This window comes from Engystomops pustulosus, chromosome 5 (genome assembly GCF_040894005.1).
Source record: "Engystomops pustulosus chromosome 5, aEngPut4.maternal, whole genome shotgun sequence".
Lineage (NCBI taxonomy): Eukaryota > Metazoa > Chordata > Amphibia > Anura > Leptodactylidae > Engystomops > Engystomops pustulosus.
This window is the reverse complement of record NC_092415.1, coordinates 188,898,788-188,925,448: the sequence shown is the minus strand read 5'-3', so window position 1 is coordinate 188,925,448 and position 26,661 is coordinate 188,898,788. Positions and strand designations below refer to the sequence as shown.

At 41.6% G+C, this 26,661-nt stretch overlaps 1 protein-coding gene across 2 annotated transcripts in view; it reads right to left on the bottom strand.

Annotated features, from left to right (window-relative positions):
- Window positions 1-14,410: 14,410 nt before the first annotated feature.
- Window positions 14,411-26,661, bottom strand: part of MPP7 (MAGUK p55 scaffold protein 7) — a 227,840-nt gene continuing 215,589 nt past the window's right edge. For both annotated transcript variants that reach the window (XM_072154085.1, XM_072154086.1), the window contains exons 17-18: window positions 21,091-21,234; window positions 14,411-15,606 (exon numbers count right to left, since the gene is read on the bottom strand). In XM_072154085.1, the coding sequence (XP_072010186.1) occupies window positions 15,427-15,606; window positions 21,091-21,234 (324 nt within the window). In that variant the 3' untranslated portion in view covers window positions 14,411-15,426. The remainder of the gene's footprint in view (window positions 15,607-21,090; window positions 21,235-26,661) is intronic.

The following is a 26,661-nucleotide window of genomic DNA, read 5'->3' as shown; positions in this document are numbered from 1 at the left end:
TCACTAAATTTGCTACTGTTATGGCACTGTTAGTATATTGGATGCTATGGTGGAACCATTAGTTTATTATCTACAGGGGGGGTGTTACTATATTGTCTACAGAGCCCTAGTAACTATCTGACACCCTTCTTTTAGCTAAAAATTGTTTCCCTTGCATCCCCATTAAATCAGAGTTATAAACTTGCCGGGTATCTAGGGATCTATAGTAGTGATGAGTCGTTCGTGCACGAGCCAGCTGCCCTCATTTAACCCCGCCCCTAACCGGCTCACCACGCCCCCTTTGACCTGATACAATCGGGTTAAAAGTGGTGTGGAGTGGGGGTACTGGCTGGACTGCAGCTCCCTATTATACATGTAATAGGGAGCCGTTCAGGAGCCAGAAGAGTCGGAATGAGGCGGAATTCCCATCATTAATCTATAGAGCGAGTTGGGGGCATGGCCTAATGTCACGTGACCAGGGTGACATCATCACAGGTCCTTTAGCCTCTTAACATCAGCAAACTGTATCCCATGCACATATCTGACCACATAAAAATTCACATCGTGCCTGCATGGACTTCTACTCCTCTCCTGCCGGGATTTCATGTGATATAATTTGCTGTGATTTCATGAGATATATGCTTGGTGTACAGTTTGCTAATGACATTGCCTGATATTTTCTATTTACTATGGTATGAACGCCAAGTCCTGTTCATAGGGATAAGGTTGTTCGGCAGTACCAGATACACCCTATGCACAATGGTGCCGCTATTTTATAAGTATAAAGCACATTTTTTGTTCTAAATACAGAACCATTAAATAGTAAGCGTTTTTTTTTGTCATAGTCCCCCCCTCCCCATCATATATCTATCAATACCTCCCATAGATATGTATAATCTGAGTGTTTTCTGCTCATTCTAATGAAGTGTCCACTTTCTATGCGAGCGCTTGATTTACATGGTGCACAGAAAACATATTGGACACAAAACCAGGGGATTGGGCCAGGTCCGGCTAATCTGAGCAGGAGATTTATTATGAAAGGCAGATAGAAAGCCTCAGCGCTGCGGCCAGGACGTATGTTCCTCTCATCAGTATCAGGACACATTAACTTTCCTCCACTATCAGACCTCAATTCATAACAATCGCCTTCAGCCAATTGTCTCATCCATCTTTGCTGCATCTCTTATTAACCCGGTTCTCGTCTCGCTCTGCCATCTATCACACCGGCCATGGACAAGGTAGAGATGAGGAAACACAACTCATCAATGAAGTAAAGTGTCTGGAAGACGCTCTACAATTACCCAAACATGTGAGAGAGCAATCCAAAGTATCTGCTGCGTATACTACCAACAGCAAGAAAACATTTACACCAACGTATGTCCACCGGGCCGTAACCGGGCGGGCAGACGCTGGCACAATGGAGAGGAGGAGGGGTGACCCCTCTCCATAGAGATGAACGACGTACACACGGGAAAGGTAGGATATGTCCTATTTTTTCCCCGTGTATGGAGCGGTAAGGTGCCACACGTGTGCTGCACCGTATCGCTCCATGCGGCCGTCCATACGCCCTTACAATGGTGTGAATGCGACCTTACTAGTCTACCACCAGGGGGAACCACCACTTAGAAGAGGGAACTGTATTTAATTATAAATTGGTGTAATGGTGTTTTCTCTTCTTAAATGGAATCTCCCAGCTCCCAAATCACTTCTTGGGATAATATATTGGGATATTCAGGCACTATGAGGGGTAGTGGGGTAGTGCTTGGGCATGCTGGATAAAAGAAGAAAATGGGTACAACAGCAAACATTGTCCCACCTCCTTATAGATTATTGGGGTTACATTGACTCTGGCTGGGCCTCTGAAAGGAGTTCTAGCATTCCCCCTGATATATTCCCCTCCTATCCTGTATATATGGGCACAACAAAGTACTACTACCCTTATTCTTTTATAAGTGCAGTGTACAATACTACTACTCCGATCCTGTATATATGAGCACAGTACTACTACTCCTATCCTGTTTATATGGGCACAGCACAGTACTACTACTTCTATCCTGTTTATATGGGCACAGCACAGTACTACTACTTCTATCCTGTGTATATGGGCACAGCACCGGACTACTCCTCCTATCCTGTGTATATGGGCACAGCACAGTACTACTACTCCTATCCTGTTTATATGGGCACAGCACAGTACTACTACTTCTATCCTGTGTATATGGGCACAGCACAGGACTACTCCTCCTATCCTGTGTATATGGGCACAGCAGAGTACTACTACTCCTATCCTGTGTATATGGACACAGCACAGTACTACTACTCCTATCCTGTATAGATAGACCCAGCACAACACGACTACTACTATCCTGTATATATGGGCAGAGCACAGTACTACTACTCCTATCCTGTATATATAGGCACAGCACAACACTACTACTCCTATCCTGTATATATGGACACTGCACAATACTACTGCTCCTATCCTGTATATATGGACACTGCACAATACTACTCCAACTCTGTATATATGGGCAAAGCATGGTACTACTACTCCTTTCATGTATACATGGGCACAGCACAGTACTACTACTCATATCCTGTGTATATGGACACAGGACAGTACTACTACCCCTATGCTGCATATATAGGGGCACAGCACAGTACTACTATATCTATCAAGAATATATTGATACTGCACAGTATCACTGGGTTATAGAAATTGTTATATCACAGAACCCTTTGTACTGAAACCAATTTTTAATGTCACAGCAACTTACCTTGCCAGGCAGCTTAAGTAGAAAAGACACAGTTGTGGAACCTGTATGGTAGCAATAGCATCTGTTTCCTATAGCTGATACCAGGCCCCCACTGAGCCACTGTGCTCCCCTAAAGTACATGTTCTGCTATATTGTATATCTTATGTATGTAGACACATAACAAACCCGCATTAAATGCAAACATTTGTATTGCTTCCACCACCATTAGAGGCTCTTAATAAGATAGTATACAGTAAGCTCCCCCTAGTGGTGGTTTTAAGAAGCTGGAATATTATCTTTTAGCTTCATGTCTACAGTACAAAGGAGATTTGGAGCTATGTAACCAAAAAAAACTGCAAAAATGGGTAAAAAAAGAAATGAAAGAAATCATTAAATGATCTTGAACAGAAAAAAAAGAAATTTGGATGCACATTCAATACAGTAAAATTTTCAATATACAAATGAAGTTATAATTAACAACAATTTAATTTCTATAAACCAAGTTGAGTGCCGGAGAATTAATAGAGAATATAAGACAAAATACATTAGGAATTATTCACTCGAACATCTGTGGAGTTGGAAAGATCTCGCCCCGCGCTCACCAATATCAGGTTATGATTCATGTCTTTTAATAAGAAGAATTACTGTATCAACACGCAGACATGTTTTATCACTCAGAGATTTATACATTGTTTAAAGTGCGACTGGAACAAAAAAAAAAAAAATATTTGTTACATATAACAACATTCTTAGACTATTAGTCAGGAACTGGATATGCTGCAAAGTAATATCACAGCCTATAGTTGTAAGAGTAATATATGGGTTAATCACAGAACCGATCTTACACCCCAGTGTAGAAAAATCAAATAAAAAAAAAAAGAAATTGACCTCTACTCATCGATTCATTTCTGTAAGCAAAAATGACATAAAAATAAAAACATAAAACATAATAATGCACCAAGAAGGAATTGTTCCAATCAAATAATATTGTATATAAGTACAATTATCGAATTTGTTGCAATTGGACCTATAGATCCTGTACAGTTGTAGTTGCCGAAGTTAGCGTTCCAGAAATGCTTGATGGACAATAAACCTCAAGACTGGGTTGGCCATGAAAGTGAGACTGGAAAACACTGGCCGTGTGTAGGTGAGCATTATCCTGCGGAGATATGCCAGTCAGAGGCCATGCAATGATGACATCCCAGTGTATTATTTGGTAAAAGTGGGGACGCACAGGGTGGTCAGCTGTGAGGAGTATATATTATTTAGGTGCACAGTGTGGGACATTTTACTGTAAGTGGTATTTTTAGGGATGTAGTGTGGGCATGTGCTGGAAGGAGTTGAAGATGAATGGGCAGCAAATTCTGAATAAGTTAGGGTCAGGAGAAGTTATCACAATTGTCACTTGTCAGGAGTCTACTTGAAGACCAGGACAGAGAGGCTAACAAAGATGTAGAAGGTAGAAGCTGTGGCTGAATTTAAACAGAAACTGATATCTATGTCTGTCTGAAGGCAGTACAGTCACTGCCACTATATATTTATGTGCAAACTATTTACTGTTGTTCTATATTAATATTTGCAGTATATTAATTTATGTTATACATTTTTATGTGGGATACATTTCATTCTGGTATATTTACTGCAGGTACATATTTTTGTGAGCAGTATAATTACTGCTGGTATGTATTTTTAATTTTTTTTTTTTTTACATAGGTTTAATTGGGGATTTCAGTTGGGTTTTAGGAATATGGGGTCACTATGCTAATTTTGGATTAGGTACCATGTGCCCGAGTAGATGTCCTGTCTGTTCCTAAACACCATTTAGGCTACATTCACAAGACTGTTTGCTCACCTGAGTCAGACACGGGCCTTAGCATACAGTCGGGTGGAGAAGAAGGGGGGCGGTATAAGCTCCTTACTCCTCCCCATAGAAAGCTGAGCCGGTGCATTGCAAATCTGGCCAAATATAGAGCATAACCAATATTTTGTGGCATGGTTTCAAAGCTGAATCACGGTTCAGTTGGAACTACGGTCAATAAAATGGATGACCATATTTTTCTTTGAAACGATGGGGCTGTTTTCTAGCTTTGAAAAAAAAACAAAAAAACGTTACGTTATGGCTATCACATGGCCAGAAAATACGATCAAGTGCATGTAGCCATACTTTGTATTTGAGCTGGATCGTTTGACTACATTATTAGTTGTCCTTTGTAGCTTTGTTTGGGCCGTTGACCTTCATGTACAGTACGATTTACTCGACCATAAGATTTCACCTACTAAAAGCAACTACTTAGTCCACAAAATAAATCCTATCTTAACTTTATCCTTTGTATCTTGCATTATGCTAAACAAATTTAAAAAAATTTTTTGAAGATCGATCCCAAAATGTTGACTAAGTAAAAAGGCAAATTAAACCCGGCCCATTCATAATAATAAGTCGATGTTTTGAAGAATTTGTTTTCTGCTCATCTGTTTTAGGTTAACATATATAACTTCTAACTAGTCACCTACATCAGCTCTAAAAACTTTCTGTCTGGAGTAGTTCATTATCAGTCTTTCACCACACACGCATACTACAGCTTCCTCCCATCTCCTATGGGGAAGGACACTACCAGATTACAAATTGACGCCTGTCTGACCTAATTGAAACAACAGATACACGACCCCCTAGAGGAGGCCAATTATACTGCATTTAATTCCATTTATGAACATGTGGTGGATCTATATCATTTTTCAGAAGCCATTATGTGTCAGAGTATTCGCTGTACAGCTGCTGCCTGTTCATGAAGCTCAAGGTATATCACATTTATGTCCTGCCAGATAATGTGATCTCTGCGGTACAAGTACAAGGCACACAAGTCTATCGCTCTAAAATACGACCTATGATTATAGGAAGTCCAATATACGGCTTCACTTTGTGACTATTCTGTAGGTTAAATCTTGTTCTGGACAGTCATAAATTACTTCCAGGCAATGGACATCATGAACATAATTTTTGCATATGCTAACAGTGATACAAAGTTAAAGAGTTGCACCAAAGTCAGACACTGCTAATAATTTTTAAGACCCCCTTGACAGTATTTGTAACCGGCTCCTAGTGTCAGAGTTTTCTGATGTATTCACGGACTGGGGCGTAACTTGAGGGGATGCAGAGGGTGCAGTTGCAACTGGGCCCAAGAGGTTTAGGGGGCTCATAAAGTGTCACTTTCCCATGTGAGAAGACTAGTATAATAAACAATACATTGTATTCGGCAGCCTGGCAGACTTTGCACTGGGGCCCATCAGGTTAAAGTTACGCCACCGGTTTTTCCTGAACTGAGGGATCTCTTCTTCCTTGCGATGGCAAACACAGATGCTAAGAAGTATGTGTACTCTCCTCTCCCTGCACTCCTACACAGTCTGTGCAGCTCCATTCTCAGTACACTTTGGGGCATATTTACTAAGGGTCCGCACACCGCATTTCCGATTTGCGCTGCATTTAACAGGAGTTTTTGGTGCACGCGATCGGATTTTGGCACCGACTTTCATGCGACACAAATCAGGGGACGTGGCCGTCGGATAACCAGACTGTTTCGAACTAAGCGTAGGATTTAAAATTTAAATTGTGTCGCAAGTACATGCACTCACATACACCGGGAAGAAGAAGGTGAACTCCGGCGGACCTGAGCAAGGAAGCGACACATGCAGGATATCGGGCGCACAAGCTTAGTGAATCGCGCCGGACTTCATCCTCGGGGATCACGACAGCACCAGGTAAGTAAATGTGCCCCATTGTGTGAGCCAATGTATGCCGAGATCAGCTGGTGATGAAGGGAGAAGCTGTGCTGGATCGGAAGTAAATTCTTTATTACTTTTTTTCACACCTTAGGTCAGTGATGGCGAATCTTTTAGAGACCCAGCGCCCAAACTAAAACCAAACCCACTTATTTAAATACGAAGTGCCAACATTGCAATTTAAGCAGTAACATGTTGCTACCTGTTTTGCAACGGTTTTTAATTGTATTGGTGTCCTGAGGACACCAATACAGTTAACAGAAAGAGGAGAAATTCAGACTATAATTATAGCTTCCTTCCAGGGTCCCCTAAAAAGGAAGAATTGTGGGGCCCAGAGCAGGAGCTCCAATAACAATGCAGTCTTGTCTGCACTTCCTTGCTACTCCTGTAGTCCCAGACAGCTAAGGATGTGTAGCTTAAAAAAAGCACTGAGCATGGCATATCCTGGGTGGCCAGGGGCTGCAGGAGGAGGTTTTGAGTCTGGAAACTCTGTGCTGGGGTGATGGCCTGGGTGCCCACAAGGAGTGCTCTGAGTGCCACCTCTGGCACCCGTGCCATAGGTTCGCCACCACTGCCTTAGGCCAACTGTAAAAATGTCATGAGCCTAGACAACCCTTTTACCCAATCTTATATTTGACCATCTACTAGTCCGAATTGTATTGGTTTGCAGATAAACCCACCAATTTTCTGAAAGACATTTGCTGACCCAACAGAATTTTGTCCTAATCTTCTGGCTTAAAGGAAACCAACAAAGAGGTGCAGAGTACGACTAGACAGTTTATACTTCACCAGATTTATCACCCAGCACCAGACGCTTATATGAATCTGGTGCAGAATAAGACGGAAAAAGTCTGGGAGCACTGATGTCAATTTCTGTCCATTAGCCATCTACAGCTTTGGGGTCATGGCTTGGCTCGTTTACAGTTCCAACATGACCTTCAGGTGTTTAGTTACTGTGTCTTTAAAGTGTAACCGTCATTTCAAAAAACTTTTGATATGTTGTAGGGCAGGTAATTTTAAGCCCTTTTGCAATTGGATAAGTTACCCGAATCTTGCTCCTTCCTCTTGTATTCTGCAGACTTCCCCTAGATGGCAGTGATCTCTAGATGTCTGGACATTATGGACATTCGTCTTCAGAAAGAAGACTACAGGCAGGCGACACGCCCCCTCCCTGCTCACAGCTGATCACCTCATGTCTCACTGCTCACAGCTGATCACCTCATGTCTCACTGCTCACAGCTGATTACCTCATGTCTCACTGCACACAGCTGATTACCTCATGTCTCACTGCTCACAGCTGATCACCTCATGTCTCACTGCTCACAGCTGATCACCTCATGTCTCACTGCTCACAGCTGATCACCTCATGTCTCACTGCTCACAGCTGATTACCTCATGTCTCACTGCACACAGCTGATTACCTCTTGGCTCAGTGCTGCAGCAGCCATGTGCAGGGAGAAGCCCTCACTAATGTTATAACCAAGCACCTGAACTTCTCTCTCCTTACCTTTCCCTACACTTGTGTATAACAAATAATCCACACAGACACAAGCTGCAGCCCCTCACCCCATCACCTCACACTCCATCTCCAAGTCTGCAAGCTGTGCCCTCATGTGCTCTGCTGGAGTGTTACATAGATAGATAGATAGATAGATAGATAGATAGAAGATATATATGTATATATATGATAGATAGAAGATATATGAGAGATAGATGATAAATATTAGATAGATACATAGATATGAGATAGATATGGCTAGATAGATATTACATAGATAGATATGGTGTCACTGGTAAGCACCAATGCACTTGTTATGAGGTGGCAGGCTCCGCCCCTCCATCTTGCTGATTGTAGTTTTTTTGAGAGCTGGACACCCTGGTTGCTATGGGCCAAAAAAGATACTAAATGAGGACCGAGAGGGAAAATACTTTGAGGAATGATTCCCAGGGACATCTGGAGCAGAATTATGTATTTTAGTTTTTTTTGTTTAGAATGATGGTTACACTTTAAGTTACACTCCGTAAAACTCAGAAATAATATCAAGCCAACCAGATTTCCGCTCCTTTAATGCCCGGTACGCCTCATTGCATCTTTTGATGCGCCAAGCTTATTGAGTTGTTTAATGGTCGGCTCTGTGGTTTCTTACAGAGTTGGGAATAAAGGTTTGAATCCAAAAACAACATGTACCTGGAGTTTGGACAACATCTCATGGGTTTGTATGAGTTTCCTCAAGGTATTCTGGTTTCTTCACACACTCCAAAAACCTACTTGTAGGACAACTGGCTTCCAACAATGGCTCCAGGATGTGTATGAGTGTGTCTAAAGTAAGGACAAGGTGGTGAGTGATCACCATCCGTGTGATGGCGTTAAATTTAATTTACAGGCCTAAATGTCCAACCCATCGATGATTATTTTTTGCAAAAATCTGTACATTTAAGTTCAGCAAAAACATCAGAAACCAAATAAAGTCAATAATTTATTGTCCTGTATAAGAAGTTGAATCCAGATTTAAAAACATAACATTGGCTAGTAAATTAAAGGACAAGTTCAAGTATGGAAATGCAGACAACCGTACAAAAACATGAACAACCCATTGTCCGAGCATGGCAAACAGTAAATTACAATTAAATAGATTTACTTAAAATGTCGAAACAGTGAACAGACCTTTAAAAAACAGCAAATTACAACCTGACAAATCTATAGGACACTACGTCACCTCACACACAACAGAGATGGCCGAGCGAAGCAGGCAAGCACAGTGTACAGTATACAGGGCGCACAGGAAACCGGCATTTCCTGCTTCGACAGCGGTAGATTCTTCAGTGTTTTGTTCTTTTTTTGGGATTTCAGACAAAATTAAATCACTTATTAAAAATAATAAACAAAAAAAGGCAAAAATTTACAACAAATTTAAAAAAAAATATGATTAAGGCAAACAAATATTACTGACTGCGCTCCTAATATTTACATATGATGGAGAAAAAAACGCCAATAGTTCAGTGTGGAGAAAAAAATTATAATATACATATCATTTCCATATGAAGTATTGGGAGAGAGGAGGGCTAAAGTTATCTGTCCCCAAATATACCAAGCATCATTAAGGCAGTAATAAATATCTAATAAATCCCTCTTATATACAAAAAAAAAAAATCTAAAATCTAAAATCTTCCTGTCAATTTAAATAATATGGATGGTTGATTTTCCATGCACAAGAAGTTTAATTTCACAGCTCCATGATCTAGAGATCTTGATGATTCTACCGACAGGTTTTCTCTGTAACATAATTACATAAGAAAGGATGGTGGTTGGTCTAAGTAGGCAGTCGCCTAGGGTAGCATTGGTGTTAAGGCCTCAATTTAAATATTTAAAAGAATCCCATAGCTTTGCATCAAGGTTGAACGACTTCCCATCCAGAATTTTTTTGTACCGAAATTCAGGGAACGAGAGGTGGAAACCCCTGCTGTAGGCACGATGAGACTTGACCTAACCTACTTGGGAATCTAGATGAAATAATATAAATCCCTGTTAATTCATGGGTGATAATAATAATATATGAGATGTTACATTCTGTAAGTTGATAGTGAAGAGATCAGCATGTTGAGAAACTGTAGCACCATATTCTAGTAGACAAAGCTGCTCAATTCAGTAATACCAGACCCCACTGCGCTCCTAAGGTTACCATCTCCCCCCTATAATTTCATACACAAATGTTCTTTTCTTCTGCATTTTTGATACAAGTAGACTTATTGTATCACAAACTATGGAAACCAGTGATTACTAAGCACACATCAACTGCTGTGTGTGCGGACATGGGACACTAATCTGAATCACGTCTCCTTGGGGGCAGGACTTTAATAAATTAGGGAGAATGAACGGGACCTATCAGCAAACAGTTGGGAATCAGACAATGCAGGATGCATCCAATGGAGACAACATATGCAGGATAAACATACAACGGCCATTAAGTGCTAGCGACACAAAACTTCTAAAGTGTAACAGGTTTTTGGGCTTAATTCCAGTTTGACAGAACTTGGAAGTGTTAATATTTGCTGTAGTGGGGAGAAATATGAAATATATGTCCCACAAAAGGTCAAGTTAAAAAAAAACCACCAACAAATCACCCCAAGTGGTTGTTTGAGGTACTACTGTTCAGCACCACAAAGCCGAATACCTATAGACATGTGTGGAGTTGTTTTTGTAACAAAACAGCCCTATTTTAATAATCCTAGACCATCCCTTTAAGAAGCAATCTTATGAACTGCATCACCGGTGCATTGTGATAATGGCAGACAAGAGATACAACAAGGGGGTTGTGTTAAATCGTTGGAGTTGCTGCACAATGAAGGGGGGGGGGGGAAACACACTACATCCCCTCTCAGAGCAGAAGAGTTATGTGAACCTCATCACATACTGGACCTGTACTAAAGTGACTGGGGCTTATACCGACCGCAGCATTTACAGTGTAGTCGCTACAAAAAGTCACAGCTTCAGTCAGTGTAAGGACTATATATGATAGAGTTATAAAACCCTACCTGGAAGCAGCTGCCTTATCTAGTGACCAGACGACAACTGGTTGACACGTTCTATATCCACATGATATTGCATGGAATGTATCTATTTGGTGTCTGGCCTTAGGAGATGTATTATAGGAGCTAATTTTCCCTGTATAGGACATTAAGTTTAAGTGTATGGATTGGGGCATTAAGGCTACGCCCACTTCAGAACCAAATTCTTATCGGTTTGAATGGCTCCAAATAAAAAATGATCTGTAAAACCCATTTCAGCTATATTGTTCAGTGAATGAAGCTCTAGTGTAGACCGTATGTATGTGGTCCACAGGTAAAGAAGTTGTACCAAAAAACACAACTGATAACGGTCTAAATTATTGGGGTCGGGACCCCTATCAACCCAAAGTATCCTGTTTGAATTGAGGAAAGCCACAAATAAAATATGAAGCTTCAGCAAATATGAGAAACCAAGTGATCAGGAGCCCTGTTCTCAAATTACTAGAGGTCACAGTGGTCAGACATCCACCAATCAGACATTTACATCCGATCTACAGAAGAAGGAATACGTTGTACAACCCTTTGAAGACCACAAGCCCTTATATTTCTAATCTTGGCAACTGATTGGGAGAAGCCTTTGTTCCCGGACAAATATTGCCAATGGAGCCAAGATGAAGAGCAGCGGGAGGGCAAGACATATTCTGCTCATCGTAACAGCCATTGAATCTGCATTACTGAGGGGCTCTGGTAACACTGTAGAGCTCTTCTGGCTCATTAGCATAATTTTAAAAATTTATTTTAGAAGGAAGGAGGCCACGGATAACAAATATAAGAAGATACCACAGTCAGGGTGCCTGGATCTATGAGTAATGTCCCTGGTTAATCATAATGGATTTTAACTCAAGGCAATTCCCTATTATAACTTGGGTAATAGATACCTAATTTTTTTTAAAATAGAGGTTTACATTGAATTACAAAAACAGTAACTAAAAACCAACGCACAAGCCTTGTAGCAGGTGAGAATGGCAGCCCTACATCATTCCCCGACTTGTGCCTATTTACATGGAATGTTACGATGTATACGTGTTTCCCTTATTTCCTAACCCTGTATACATCCGCCCATATATCTGTCTAGCTATGACAGCGAGCGGCGAATCATGGTTCAATTGATCAATATTTGATCACGGAGCCTCCCTAGTGCCGTGTGTGATGCCAGTGGTTGACATCTACGGAAAAAGTAACGTGAGGGCTCACTGTCGCAACACGAAAGCCACACAACCAGATCCTAAAAGGCTCCAACTCCAGGTCTTTACATTATCATATATTACATTAATACTATTTTTATTATTAGTGTTATAAATTGTCTCTATACAAAGGCGAGGGTTGATCTAAAACTCTGTGTAAGGTCGAAGGGCGCATGTAGGGCGAGGGGGGCAGGGGTGGTGCAAGCTTGCCTCCCAATAGCCGCACAAAACCGAGCCGTAGAAATACAGAGCATGCTCTGTCTTCGGCCGTATTTAGGGCCATGCAGCATTATTTCCAATGGAGAGAAGATGGGTCACCCCTCCTCCACTCTATCATGACTCGTGTATGACCGCCCGCCTGCATACGTTTCTGTAATTCAGTGCTTCAAAATAACCAGAGCCAAAGGGGGTGGGATTACCAAACAGAAGGCGGCCATTTTGAAATTCATTCTTACATAAAGGTGCTGAGAAGCAAAGCAAGTGGCTAAAAAGCTGTGATATGATTGGTTACCAACCGTTTGATTTTTTTGATTTGTTTAAAGAATACACTGAGGATTCGTTATCAATATTTGTCAAAGCAACCAATCGGATCTTTGGACAGGTTAACAGACAAGTTTTTTTTTTAATTCAAAAGCCTGGAAAAATGTGCAGATCACTTGTGCCTTTTGGCATGTGGAGATTGGAGGTGTGGCTTAGAAAAAAAGATGGCCCTCAGCCGTAAATATTTTATACCATGTACAGACAGTCTCTCAGTCTGTCCTTGCCAAAGGTTGGTGATACGAACTGGTCTTGAGACCAGACCCAAAATTCTTATCCAGTGTATCTACTATAGTATAGATAGACAAAAACAAATAGGACCCATTACCAGGACTGTCCATAGCAGCCAATCACAGTGCAGCTTCTATTTGCCGAGGACACGGTTAGATGGGCAACAAAGAAACATATCTTTAGAGCTTTTCATGCATCTCTCTATTATTATAGATCTCCCCCCCACATGATGCACAAACAGACATATTAGAGAGACCAGTGATTTTCGGCAGTGATTTTGGTCTGTCATGTTTACAAACGTGACCTAATAAGTCCCTTGATTCCAGTTATCAATGTGTAAAAAATTATAAGAAACAAAATAGGGATTGACATCCCAAACACCATAACTCTTACAACCCAGGTGTTCCAGCTAAGAGCAGTAAAATCCTTTAATAAACATATGTTCTTCATGGTTTTATGGCTTTAACATGAGACTGGACTCCCATAGGCCCATAGCGGAAGTGATCCCGAGGCCCCGCCTCCAAGTCGATAAAACGTGCACATGTGTAAATGTAACCCTAAATCTAATAGATCCTTTAGTAATAACCAAAGCAACTAAACTACTCAAGTTGTGTCAGAGGTGACGGCAAGATTGCACTGGTCCTGTGTTGCGATAAAGCCCCTTAGAGGGACAGTCCAGGGTTTATTAATAACATGGTAGTCTGCTTTCATATAGAGCTCCATACCTATGCAAAGGAACCTCAGCAATACAGAAAGGAACAGAGCCAAGCCGTCATACCACACGCAACCTCTGAACCAGTGTGGTGCCGTTTTTGGTAGAATTATATTATTCTAATGTCCCCTCCCATCTTCTTCTCAAACCCCATTGGAGAATCTTAAAGTAGGCCACAGTGATTCCTTCAAAAAGTTGTGTCCCATCTGGCAGTGAGATTGTACCTTAGAAAATGCATTGAAAAATTAAAGAATCAGCCCCAAAGCAAGATGCCCAGCCCTCTGACCTGGAAGTGCCGATCGTGGTCATAAAATCCGGTAAGGTGTCTATTCTTACGTCTTTTGTGCACGTTTTTCTGAGGCCTGGATTTTACAACCTGTAATGTTTTTTGATATTTTCATTGTTATTCTTTGTACTGGAATTTTCTTTGGGTATTGTGAATAGACCACAGCGAGGGTCTCCTTGTGTTTGCTATTCCACCATTCCCTTTCCCCTCGTTGTAATTATTTTTGGAAAATCCACTAAAAATACAGATGATTAAAATTTAAAAAAAAAATAAGGTAAAGTCACATGACAGAGATTTTAAAACTAAAAAATTAAAATACAAAATAAAATCTTTCAATAGCCTTGTAAACTGTAGACAAATAATTCTGTAACATTCCAGAATTGCGAGCGATATAATACAATGATGCATAAATAAATGAGAATCCAGTCATTCCAAGGCTTATTATACATACAGGACCGTTCTCAGGAACCTTGTCCTATCCAGTGTATCGACCTGTGATAATGTGGCGTTTTACCGAGAAACAGCGCCACATCAGGTTGAATGGGGTATTGCACCTCGGCTTTATTAAAGGGGTTGTCCGAGACTTTACTAAACATGTACTTACCTTCCGGCGCCCTCCGATGTCCCCCGATCTGTGCCACACATAAACAAACATGGCCGCGGAAACATTCCGCTTCTGTCCGGCCACTTCCACCCGTCCCTGTTTACAGCATTGTATATGCAGGACGGATGGGTGTTGGGTCTGGCCGGAAGCTGTATGCCGGACACCCTGAGGGCGCTGGGAGGTAAGTACATATTTATTTTTTTTAAACAGTCCCCTCCCGGCCATCTTTGTTTTTTTTTTTTATAAAGTCTCAGACAACCCCTTTAACTTCAATGGAGATGAGCTGCAATGCCACAATTGACCAGTTGAGAGGTGTGGCGCTGCTTTTGGAAGATAGGTTTGTCGTTTGGAACAACCCGTTTCAGTTAATTTGTACAAATTACGAGTATGTACACACAGTGGAAGACGTATATATACAGGATGATTATCTGCAACCAAGCAGCTCATCGAGTCATGAGGTAAAGTGTGACCCCGGCTGCCCCTGACCAAGTAGATTAAGCATAACCCATACACTGACTTTCTATGGTTCATAACTGACAGCATTACCACATTGTAACTTCATTGTAACCGTACGACACACGGGCCGCACTCTTACGGCTAGATCTGATCTCCACATACATAAAAACAAGCAAGCTGCTCTCGATTCGGACACATGGTGAGAAGTCTCTGAGAACAAAACACGATAAAATGAAAGATTTAAAATGAATTCAACTGTAGCGGATGTAAGAGCCCACCATAGGACGCGTAATAAAAAAAATAACATAAAATAAAAAGTATTTGTGCCACGTGCCGGGGGCTCAGGAATGGAGCCAGCTCACTGGTACCCAGAAGCTGTCGGACTCCAGCCTGTCCAAGGTGGACTTCAGTTCATTGTACGCTATGGTGAGGTCATCATTTACGATGGTTCTGTCAAAGTAGTGGCCGTACTGTGTCTCCATGACTTGTGCCGACCTAATCATTTCTTCAAAGTCTTCTTCCTGTAAGGAACAAAAAAAATGGAAGACAATGTGAGGTAGAATGAAAACAACCAATAATAGATAAAGTCTACCTGCCTCCTGCTTGGGATAGGTTTCCTCCTGTTTGGTGTCAGTCCTGAGGGGCTTCCAGGAGGGGAGATTCTAACTCAAAACTAAAAGTTATATGCAACTGCAGCTACATTCTCTATACTCCTATCTATGTATTAGGCCTCATTCACACAGTTGTTGGGGGACGTATATTTGGTCATCCTCTCCCAGGCACCAACGTGTGCCCGCCGTGCTATGGTACGGCTGGCACATGTGTGTGAATATAGCTTTACAACAGAGGTGTACAATTTCCTATTACCTCTGCACTGCACTATAATGAAGTACTGTATCCCACTACCTACCTATGTACATTACTCTATGGAGAACCACAATATCCCACTACCTCTGCATTACATTCTAGGTAAGACGTATACAGGCAGTCCCCGGGTTACATACAAGATAGGGTCTGTAGGTTTGTTCTTAAGTTGAATTTGTATGTAAGTCGGAACTGTATACTTTATCATTGTAACCCGCAGCCAAATTTTTTTTGGTCTCTGTGACAATTGGATTTTTAAAATGTTGGACTGTCATTAGAACCAGGAATAACACTAAAGCTTCATTGCAGATACCTGTGATAACTGTTCTAGCGGTTTATTGTAGCCTAAGGCTAAAGTACAGTAATTACCAACATCCAGAGGTCCGTTTGTAACTAGGGGTCGTATGTAAGTCAGGTGTTCTTAAGTAGGGGACTGCCTGTATCCAACTACATTACACTATAGCAGTGATTGTGAACTATTTAGAAACCATAACGACAGCCCACCTATGTATCTCAAAGTGACTACACAGCTAATTTATCAGCAACTTATTGCTCCCCGCTCTGCCACATCTTTCAATTGTATTGGCGCCATGAGGACACCAATACCGTCAGATTATCATGGCTGATTTCAACCAGGGCCCCCAAACAGGAAGAATTGCAGGGCAGGATCTCCAATAATAATCCAGGCCTGTCCATACCTCCACGCTCCTCCTGAAGTCCCGTGAAGTATGGAATAAAAAAAAAAAGCGCTGAACGCAGAACATCCGGGGCTACCCAGGACTGAAGGAGGAGGCCTTGAGTCAATCAACCGAACGGCCAAACTCTGTGCTCAGCCGCCCACAGAGGTGGCTCTGGTTCCCGTGCCACCACTGCTCCGTAGAGAATAAGTAAAGTTTTCCCTTTCCTGTTTCCCTAGTTCTTCCTTGTAAACAGTGATAATTACACGGTAAGTATATTCTACAATCTCTAGATCAGGGTCGTGTAACCCGCGGCCCGCATGCTGCTGCCTGACCCATGAGCGTTGCCATCAATGATGGCTCTGGGGGTCTCCACTATTTTACATCGGCTCTATGGGTCTCCTCTATTATAGGTCTAATCTGGGGGGGGGGTCTTCTGTATTATAGATCTACTCTAGGGGTCTCCTGTATTAAAGGTCTGCTCCAGGAGGGTCTGCAGTATTATTATTGTCTGCTCAGTGGTCTGTATTAGTCATTGTACAAATGTAGTATATGGTTTCTGTGGTACATCTTGGGGGCTGGTTACTAGTCCGGTCTCTTGCAGTTGAGCGCCCGGTCATGCACCCGTTCATATAGAGCTACAATATCCTAGTTCCTTCACATTACACCAAACAGACAGAGAAGATGAGTCTAAGCAATGCCAGTACCAGTGGGCAGCCTAAGCCGAGGGCATATGGGAACACAGTGTATATTCTGCAGGATTTGGGACTCGGCCAGCCAAACGTTTTCCATCTTCCTGCCTCTCATTACGGCGCGCTCCATATAGCAGTGTTCACATGTTACATTTCCCCCTCTATGTTTAGAGTCAATTATGCAGAATGCACAAGCAGAACCAGCGGAGACCACAAAGTAATGAGCTGTGTATGTCCTTTATATCATTGCGCCCGTCTTCTAACCGAGCTGAACGAGTCCACATTGCTGGCACGGCCCCGTGTTTACTAACAGCTCCAACCAATAAAGGGAAGATTTGCCTGGACAAACCAGCGGTCAGCGAGCGAGGAGACTCAGGAGGAAATGACTGGAGATGAGGAATTCCACCGCCGGATTTATGGAGCTGCACATCTGAATGGACGCACTATTTACTGATGTTTATATAGCAAAGGAAATAAGAGCTCCCCAAATACATACAACGGGGGACAGTCACCCACCTCTCATCCTAAATCCTTAATTATCGTCAATGACTTAAATCATTAACCAGTACTCCAGGATTATAGAATATAATTACACATTTATGGATTACCGTACATTGTATAAGTGGTAGTAGCTGAGATGAGGATTTCTGTGTGCCAAGTATACTGAATGATAGGTACCCAAACCCCTCCAAGTTTTTAATTTATTGATGTGATGTGCGACAAACCCTAATTGAATATTCATGAAAGAAAGAAATAAACTGTGATATCATCCATTGTCACTAGTGATATATATCTGCCCCATCATTACATCACTACTGACAATAGATGATGTCACAGCTTATCTCCTCCCCCTCCCTGTACAATGACCTCTATATAGATAACACTGACCCATCATTACATCCCTACTGACAATAGATGATGTCACAGCTTATCTCCTCCCCCTCCCTGTACAATGACCTCTATATAGATAACACTGACCCATCATTACATCCCTACTGACAATAGATGATGTCACAGCTTATCTCCTCCCCCTCCCTGTACAATGACCTCTATATAGATAACACTGACCCATCATTACATCACTACTGACAATAGATGATGTCACAGCTTATCTCCTCCCCCTCCCTGTACAATGACCTCTATATAGATAACACTGACCCATCATTACATCACTACTGACAATAGATGATGTCACAGCTTATCTCCCCCTCCCTGTACAATGTCCTCTATATAGATAACACTGACCCATCATTACATCACTACTGACAATAGATGATGTCACAGCTTATCTCCTCCTCCTCCTGTACAATGACCTCTATATAGATAACACTGACCCATCATTACATCACTACTGACAATAGATGATGTCACAGCTTATCCCCTCCCCCTCCCTGTACAATGACCTGATTTTTTTTTTATTTTTTAGCCATGATTTTTTTTATTCTTAAAGGTCCCTGTATAGCTCAGAGATGTGTGTGTATATATATAATGAATCAACTTTTTGTAGCTGCTTTATTGCAAGTCCTGAAATTGTGCCCGTATATACCCCCGACCATGTTCATCTTTGTGCTGCGTATGTATACATATTAATATATACGAGCATTTACTTAACCTCTCTGCTACCAGAACATATGAATTGAAAATTGACTTTGGTGAAATTCTTGCTTTATGTGATCCGTTATTGCAAGGCCTGAAAATGTTTAAGTTAATAAAATTTTATGAAATGATAACACATTTTCTTCTAGTAACGCACACTGCACAATCCTGCTCCTTATTCTTACTATGCAGCATAAATGTCATGTGCTAGAATGAAGAAATCTATAGATAACAGAAGAAGAACTGTTCTCTGGAGATCCATGATGTATCCACATTTTAAAGATCACTACCCACCAGGACACATAGTGCCAACTAAAACAGTTAGCGAAGCCAGGGTAAGGGTGTGGGGCAAGGTTGAGGCTAAGGCACCTTATTTCATTGATGAGTAAAGTATCAGCTCTGGGGATGTGTGTAACTATACCTTTGTATGTGGTATTAGTAGCAGCTGGACTGTGAAAAATACATTTACTGTGATGACTTATTAAGTTTGTAGCTTGATTCATAGCACTCTGGTGCACTGGTGTGTGAGATCTCTTCAAGGAATACCACAGATCAGCAAAAAAATATTGACCCCTTTGTTTTGTTTAAGAGGTTTTTTTTTCCTTACAATATAGCCCCTTTCCTCTTAGTAACTGCTGTAGTACGCAAACATAAGCAGGCTACAGCAGTGATTCAGAGCAGAGAAAAGCTCTGTGCAGCAGTATACCGAAGCCATCTCACACACCAGTGCAGCAGGCTACAGCAGTGATTTATAGCACAGTAGTACACTGAAGACATCTTACACACCAGTGCAGCAGGCTACAGCAGTGATTTATAGCACAGGGACGGGCTGTACAGCAGTACACTGAAGACATCTTACACACCAGTGCAGATGGCTACAGTAGTGATTTAGGGCAGAGGGAAGGGCTGTACAGCAGAACACTGAAGTGATCTCATACACCAGGGCACCTGAGTACTCCGAATCAAGCTACAATCCTTTCACAGTCCTGCTGCTACTAACAATACATACAACAGATCTCCAGGAAATCAAACACCTCTGTAGCTTTGTATGGTCAAAACTGCAGGTGCACGTCTTTATGGCTACAAAAGACAAAGACTATGATGACATTTGTATGAATTCATCTTTGGAACAGTTTAGGAAAACTATTTTCTGATTCTGCATAACTCATGTACATATTCAGCTTCATAAAGACATGGAAGAAGAACTCAAGAATCCTGCTCAAAGCTCTGACCTCAACCCTATTGAGCACTTTTCAGCTAATGCAGATTCCAAACATCTTGGCCAACATGGAGGCTCAACCTGGGGCTACAAAATCTTGTGGTAAACCTTGTAGTGGAGACTCATGTTACTCATGGTTTTGGAGTAGGAAGTCAATCTCTTTGTCCATTCCACAACAATGGGGCTTATTTACTAAGGGTCTGCGGAACGCACTTTCGCCGGGTTTTCCAAGGTTTTCGGGATTTGCGGCGCTGACAGGTATTTAACTGGGGATCGTGTCGCAAGCGATCGTATTTTGGCGCTATTGCGCCGGCTTTCATGCAACAGAAATTATGGGGCGGGCCGTTGGACGATCCGACTGATTTGGACTGACCGCGGGATTTAAGGTTCAAATTGTGTTGCATCCAATGCACTTACATGCACCAGGAACAAGAAGGTGAACTCCGGCTGACCTGAGCGGGGAAGCGACAGATGCAATGGATTTCTACAGGTCCTGCGGACTGGCAAATTTTCTGCGGCTCACATTTGACTCTAAGTTTAGTTTTCTTAAAGCACATCTACTGTAAACCAAGCACACTAACATACTGGTGTGTGTCGCAAATGGCAGCACCTGCTCTTCTTTTAGCTTCTTATGCCCTCTTTTTTTTTAAAGTCTTTAAAATTATGCAAATGAGTCTGAGGGTCTCCAGGTTCCATTAACACCTATGGAGCCCCTCAGGCTCATTTGCATAATTTTAATAGTCTTTTTTTTTTAAAAAAAACTAGGACATAAGAAGCTAAAAGAAGAGCAGTTCCTGACAAAGGGGGCATACACCAGTATGTCAGTGCACTGGGTTTACAATCCTTCATCCTGGTGGTAGATTTCCTTTAAACCCTACACAGCAAAATGTACATTATTAAACCACAAAGAAAAAAATCAATAGCCTTTCACTACCTATCTCCATAGGGAACACTTACTGTGAAGAGTTTCGATGACACCCGCTCATCTTTGCTGGAGATAACTTTGGCGTTCTTCCTGGTCTCCCGCAGGCGTTCGATAGATGGCGGCTTGATAAATATGACAAAAGGTTTGAATTCATACGTCCTTAAGTGTTTTATGCTCTATGGTGGGAGGAAAGGAACAAACAGAAAAAAAAAAAATTAGATATTCGTCCGAAATAAAGACATCTAGTAATGGGAAACACATTACATTTTTCGAATGTGTATGCTAGTACGCTAACATTTCCTTTAAAAACACTTACTGTATCTGCTGTTATTTCTATGGTTAGCAGCCTTTAATTTCCACTCGCTTTGCCAGTCCTGGAAAGTTTGATAAGTTTTGGCAGGCGTGACGCTTACCACAGCCAGTAGGCATGTTTATGCCCAAAGCTTACACTCTGCTTTTTGAATTTGGTGGCAATTATATTTCAAGCCGACCTATGTCAACATACGGAATGGATATTTTCATTTCTAACTAAGCCCAAAAAAAAAAAAAGCCGGTTTGTTCGCTGTCAACCACCATTGCTGTCTATTAATAATTCCCCTTTCAACTATACAGAGTGATGTCATATCTGGACAGAAAGTTACATTAAAAAGGCAGCAATGAAAACCCTGGAAATTGTAACCATTTTTCTTTTTGGTGTGAAAAAAAAAGTCCAAATACGTTCCATCTTGTGGATGCCGTCGCCCCCTTTACCCGGTGCTGTTTATTTAGGGAGAGGATCAACTCTGCTTTAACTAGTGTTTGGCTTCTGGCAGAGCGCGGTTCAGATGGAATTTGATTAAAATAGGTCAAGAAAGCATCCTACGAAAACAGTGCGAGGCCCCAAATACTCCGCCATTGAGCGCTTACAAGCTGCATGTAGCGTGCCCGTCACGTAACAGCCTCCGACTATGGCATTTCTTACGGAACAGCCTCTGTTACTGGATGAAATGGCTGAAATTCTGATATATCTGGAAGGGAAGTTTAGTTCTGGATCTTTTTGGAAATATTTTTTACCGACTACAACGGAAACTTTTGTGGGTTGGACAATCCTAATGTCCTATAAAGGAAGAATGCATCAACAAAACAAATAGCCATAGAAAAGGCATTTAAAAGGGGTTTTCCAGGAATTTCAGGATGGCAAATAAAAAATTGTACTCGATATTGGAATGGAAATTCACGCTGAAAAACACTTCAAATATTTGAGAACTTAAAATATACTTGCTATGGAGAAGCTAGCCTTCTTTCCAAGAATAAAGGTGTTGAAAAAAAATCTGGTTGCTGGTGGTCACCACTAGGGGGAGTTGAGGAGTTTATGCAGTAATATCTTAAGCTCCATATGATGGGTGTGTGGTAAAGCTGTGGCAGGAATTTATCAAAGCATTTGCATCACTTTTGTGGAGTAAAAAAGCTGCAAATTAAAATATACATAATATCTAAAGATAATATGTGAAGATAAAAAGGGGAGAAGGTATAATAGAAAGGGATGGTCTAAATTTGGATTGCTGGGACCCCTACCGATCACGAGTATCGGGGCACCATGCTTATTAATACATTTTGCAGTCACTTGATTATGGGTCCTACTACTCCATTCAATACTAAGGGAGTGTCAGAAATTGCCAAGCACAGAGCTCTTCCATCATAGATGGTGAATCGTCTGCAGTGAAATATTTAGCATTTTCTGTCACACCTATAGTATGGCCGAACTACTGCTCTACTTATTCTCTATTTCGGTGATGGTCCAAGCAGAGGGTCAACCCACCGTTCAGATCCAAGGAGAGAGTATAACAATCAAAGTTCATACAATCCCTTTCAGATAAAAAATTCTGACTTTTGGAACGACTGTAAAAGTTTCGGCTTCTGAAAGGAATAACTGATCTTTCCCTGACCATAGCTCCCTCAAGAAGATGGATACATAGCGGTCACGTCTGAACCCTGAAGCCGCTACCTGTACAGCCACATTCACCACCGTCACACTGATGACAGGCCTCAGTAACAGTCTGAGGTGTACAGTTTTACAGCGCTGTAAAGCAGACTTCCCACCGAGTACAAAGTTTTTGGATAATGATAATCTCGCTTACAAACCTTCATCCAAGAACCTTGGCAAGTACAGAAGACACTGCTTAGTAAGCACTAGGAGACCTGTACTAGCCGAGTCAGGGGGGCATAATAAAACTGAAGAATTGTGCTACAATGGCCATAAAATCTTAGCAAGACTAATTTAACAGCGTCCCAAGTGTGCGCTTATGGAGTGGCTGCTCGAAAACTTCAGAAACGGAATAAAGAGATTGGTGCAGATCATATAAGACATTTACTACAAGGGCGATTATTGGGGAGTGCCGAATGAGAAAACTTCTACGGATAGAGATAACTGGATGTGTCTCTGGACTGGGGAACTGCAGATAGGACAGGTCTATACTACAGTATATGTCATAGTTCTACTATATGAGCCAAGTCGGAGCGGATAGCAACCCCATTAAGGGGTCTTATTCTTACCAAATCCGAAATTTGGCATCAAGCTCCTGAAATTACATAAGTAATAGAAGTGGATTTTGACCATTAGTGCTTTAATTCTGAAGGTCTGATGACAGTTTTGATTTAAAGTAATTTAAAGTGGCCACTCCTACTCAGAACTCCGCCCACTGCGTCGTCATTTTGGTAAGGATCATCGCCCTTTGTGGCTTCATCGAGGGACGCGACCCATCGATATAACAGCTTGAAGTCTCTTCGAGACTCCAGGGCTTCCAATTTGCACACATTAATTGTCTGTAATCGGGTCGTGTAAGGGAGGAGCAATCAGACCCCCTGGGGATAAAGTACTCTATGGGGCCTGAAAAAAAAGTAGAAAAAAAATTACCCCCCTTTCCCTAGAACTAATATAAAAATAAACAAAACCCCCCACAAACATGTTTGTTATTGCTGCACCCAGATCTATCAAAATATAAAAATGATTATTTCAGTTGGTGAACCCAGTAACAGAAAAAAGTGCCCAAATGTCCAAATTGCCACCTATTCAACATTTGCAAAAAATTTTAACATTTTTATAAAAATTGATGAGTAGGTTGTACAGTCCCCAAATATTAATTACTGACGCTAGGAAGTACAATTTGCTAAACAGAAAACAAGCCCTCGCACAGAGGAGCCAAGAAACTGTATATATAGTTTTATGGATACACATAACATTCTCATTTTAAGCTTGGGAGTCCAGTGGGCGGTCTTAATACATGACTAATGCAATCAGTCACATCTGTATGTATACTACAAGGAAGGCTCTCAAGTAGGACCGCCCACTGGACTCCTAAACTCTGAAGGATCAAAGATCCAAATAAATACATGACAATTATATCAATTATATCAAATCTTTTTGCGATCTGTACATTTTGTTGCAATGCCATCACACAGAGCCTAAAAGGTCACTGATAAGTGCTAGTAGGTGTCAAGGCAGTCTTTATAGGAGCCACCCAAATAGGCATCAATAGGCAGGGTTGGTTCCAGGTTTCAGTGGGCCCCTGGGCGACAGAGCCTCAGTGGGCCCCTTTGCAGTGAACTCACATGGCGGCAATAAAAATTCTGAAACTAAAACAGTCTCCTGTTGCCTAAAATATATGTTAGTTTACTATATCGAACAGCATCCTCATGTTTATTTTATATACAGCCCCCTCATGGTTATTTTATATACAGCCCCCTCATGGTTAAGCTATATAAACCCCGCTCAGCCCCTATGGATTCAGTAGATACAGGCCCCCTCATCCCCATGGATTCCTAATGTACAGCCTTATGTGGGCCCCCCAGCATCTTTGGGCCCCGACACTTGCCCGGGTATGCCCAGTTCTGGCTCCAGCTCTGTATGCCACACTGGAGGTCACACAATATAGTGTACAGACAGCGTGTGGCGACTATCTATAGGGATCCCCTTAAGTGGCTGTTAAAAAAGCTACAAACAGCAGAATTTTAGGTCATTTGCCTTAAAAGAACCCTCCGTCCTGCTGCGCATTAATAACATCCGATACTTGGCGTTAATGCATCAAAGCTGAAGATAAAGTTGAGAAATTGGGAGTGAAAGCTCCTCTCTGTGTCTGCAGAATGTAACAGGAGTGAGGAGATGGCTGGACAGTCTCGCTCGCACACTCAGCGCGGAGGTCATTCGCCCCCAAGAGCTTTTTGTCAAATAAATGTAGTAAATGAATTCCGCTAAAACGTGTCACCTGCAGCAAGAATCCAGAAAACACTCATTATGGCTTCCCCAGATAAAATAGACATGTTCTTCCCGCAAGCATCTGGAGCGGACGGGGTGCGGCGATCGTCTAGACTCACGGATCATTTGTAGTGAGATTTCCAAGATCCGTCTATTGTTATTGTAAGCCCTGGGTAAAAGGGAGAGCTACTGCACAAATAGCCCATTTAAAGGGATTGAATCAGAGGTACTGAACACAAGGAGTTTCACATTCAGTAGCAGCCGTTTTACAGTGAGTGTTATTAGTAGCAGCAGGACTGTGAAAAAATGGATTTCTATTTCAGGATAGTAGCGGGAAAAAGAATCCTCACACTGCTGTGCAAGTGAACTTATTCACAGATCCTGAGAGTATGTCATTGAGCTGCTCCATAGTCCCTTCCTACAATAAAAGCTGTAGTATTTAACCAGAAGTTTGCTATAGTTTTAACTAAAAGCAGGAGGGAGGGACTGACCAGCAGCTCAAAGCAGTGATCTCACAGCACAGAAGGGCACTAAGTCCTGCTACAATTGTGGAATACAAATGCATTTATTTCACAGTCCTGGTGCTACTAACAACACACATAAAAGGTATAGTTACGCATATCTCTAGGGCCAATACCCAACACTGTCTACAGTGTTATATGGCAAAAACTGCTGGTAGACTGCCTCTGTTCACTCTGCAGTATTTTCTGAATGATACTGAAGCATCATATAGATTGATCTACTATGATGGGTTGGAGATGGACTATTGGGGACAGAGTCATAGGGGTGGAGTTTAATTATCTGTTTCTCCGATTACAGCAGATGCGGTGGAGACTCCTGCTCCAGCCAGTTGCCAAAACATTTTCCATGAATACCATTCCTGCTATGACAAGATTTTTAAAAATAATTTTTAATCCCTTTGTAAATATTTATTCTTCTTTGGGGTGATCACCTTCTCTCTAAAAGACGTTTTGCTGTAAAAAGAAGTCCAAAAGAAGTTTTGCTGCTATTCATATTTTTCTCACAATGCCCCCAAATATCCTTTATTCTGTGAGTACTGTACGTAGATATATTCAGGGGTACACTTTAATGTATGTATATTTTTTCCTCTTATGTGAAATCCCATCCGTTTATTTAAAAATATATATATATATATCTTAAAATCAGGCAAAGGTGACTCTACTTAAATCATTTTCAGATGAGAGGAGTCAAGTTTAGTGTCCAAAACCGAGCTCCCTCGGTGCTCAGAGAATGATTGGTTACCCGCACCCCAGTAGACTGTGTCAATCCCCCCTACCAAAGCGTCTGAATCGTGCTCCTTGTAGCAGCTATAGGCCCTCTGCGCATGTGCAATTGCCATAGACTATCTATG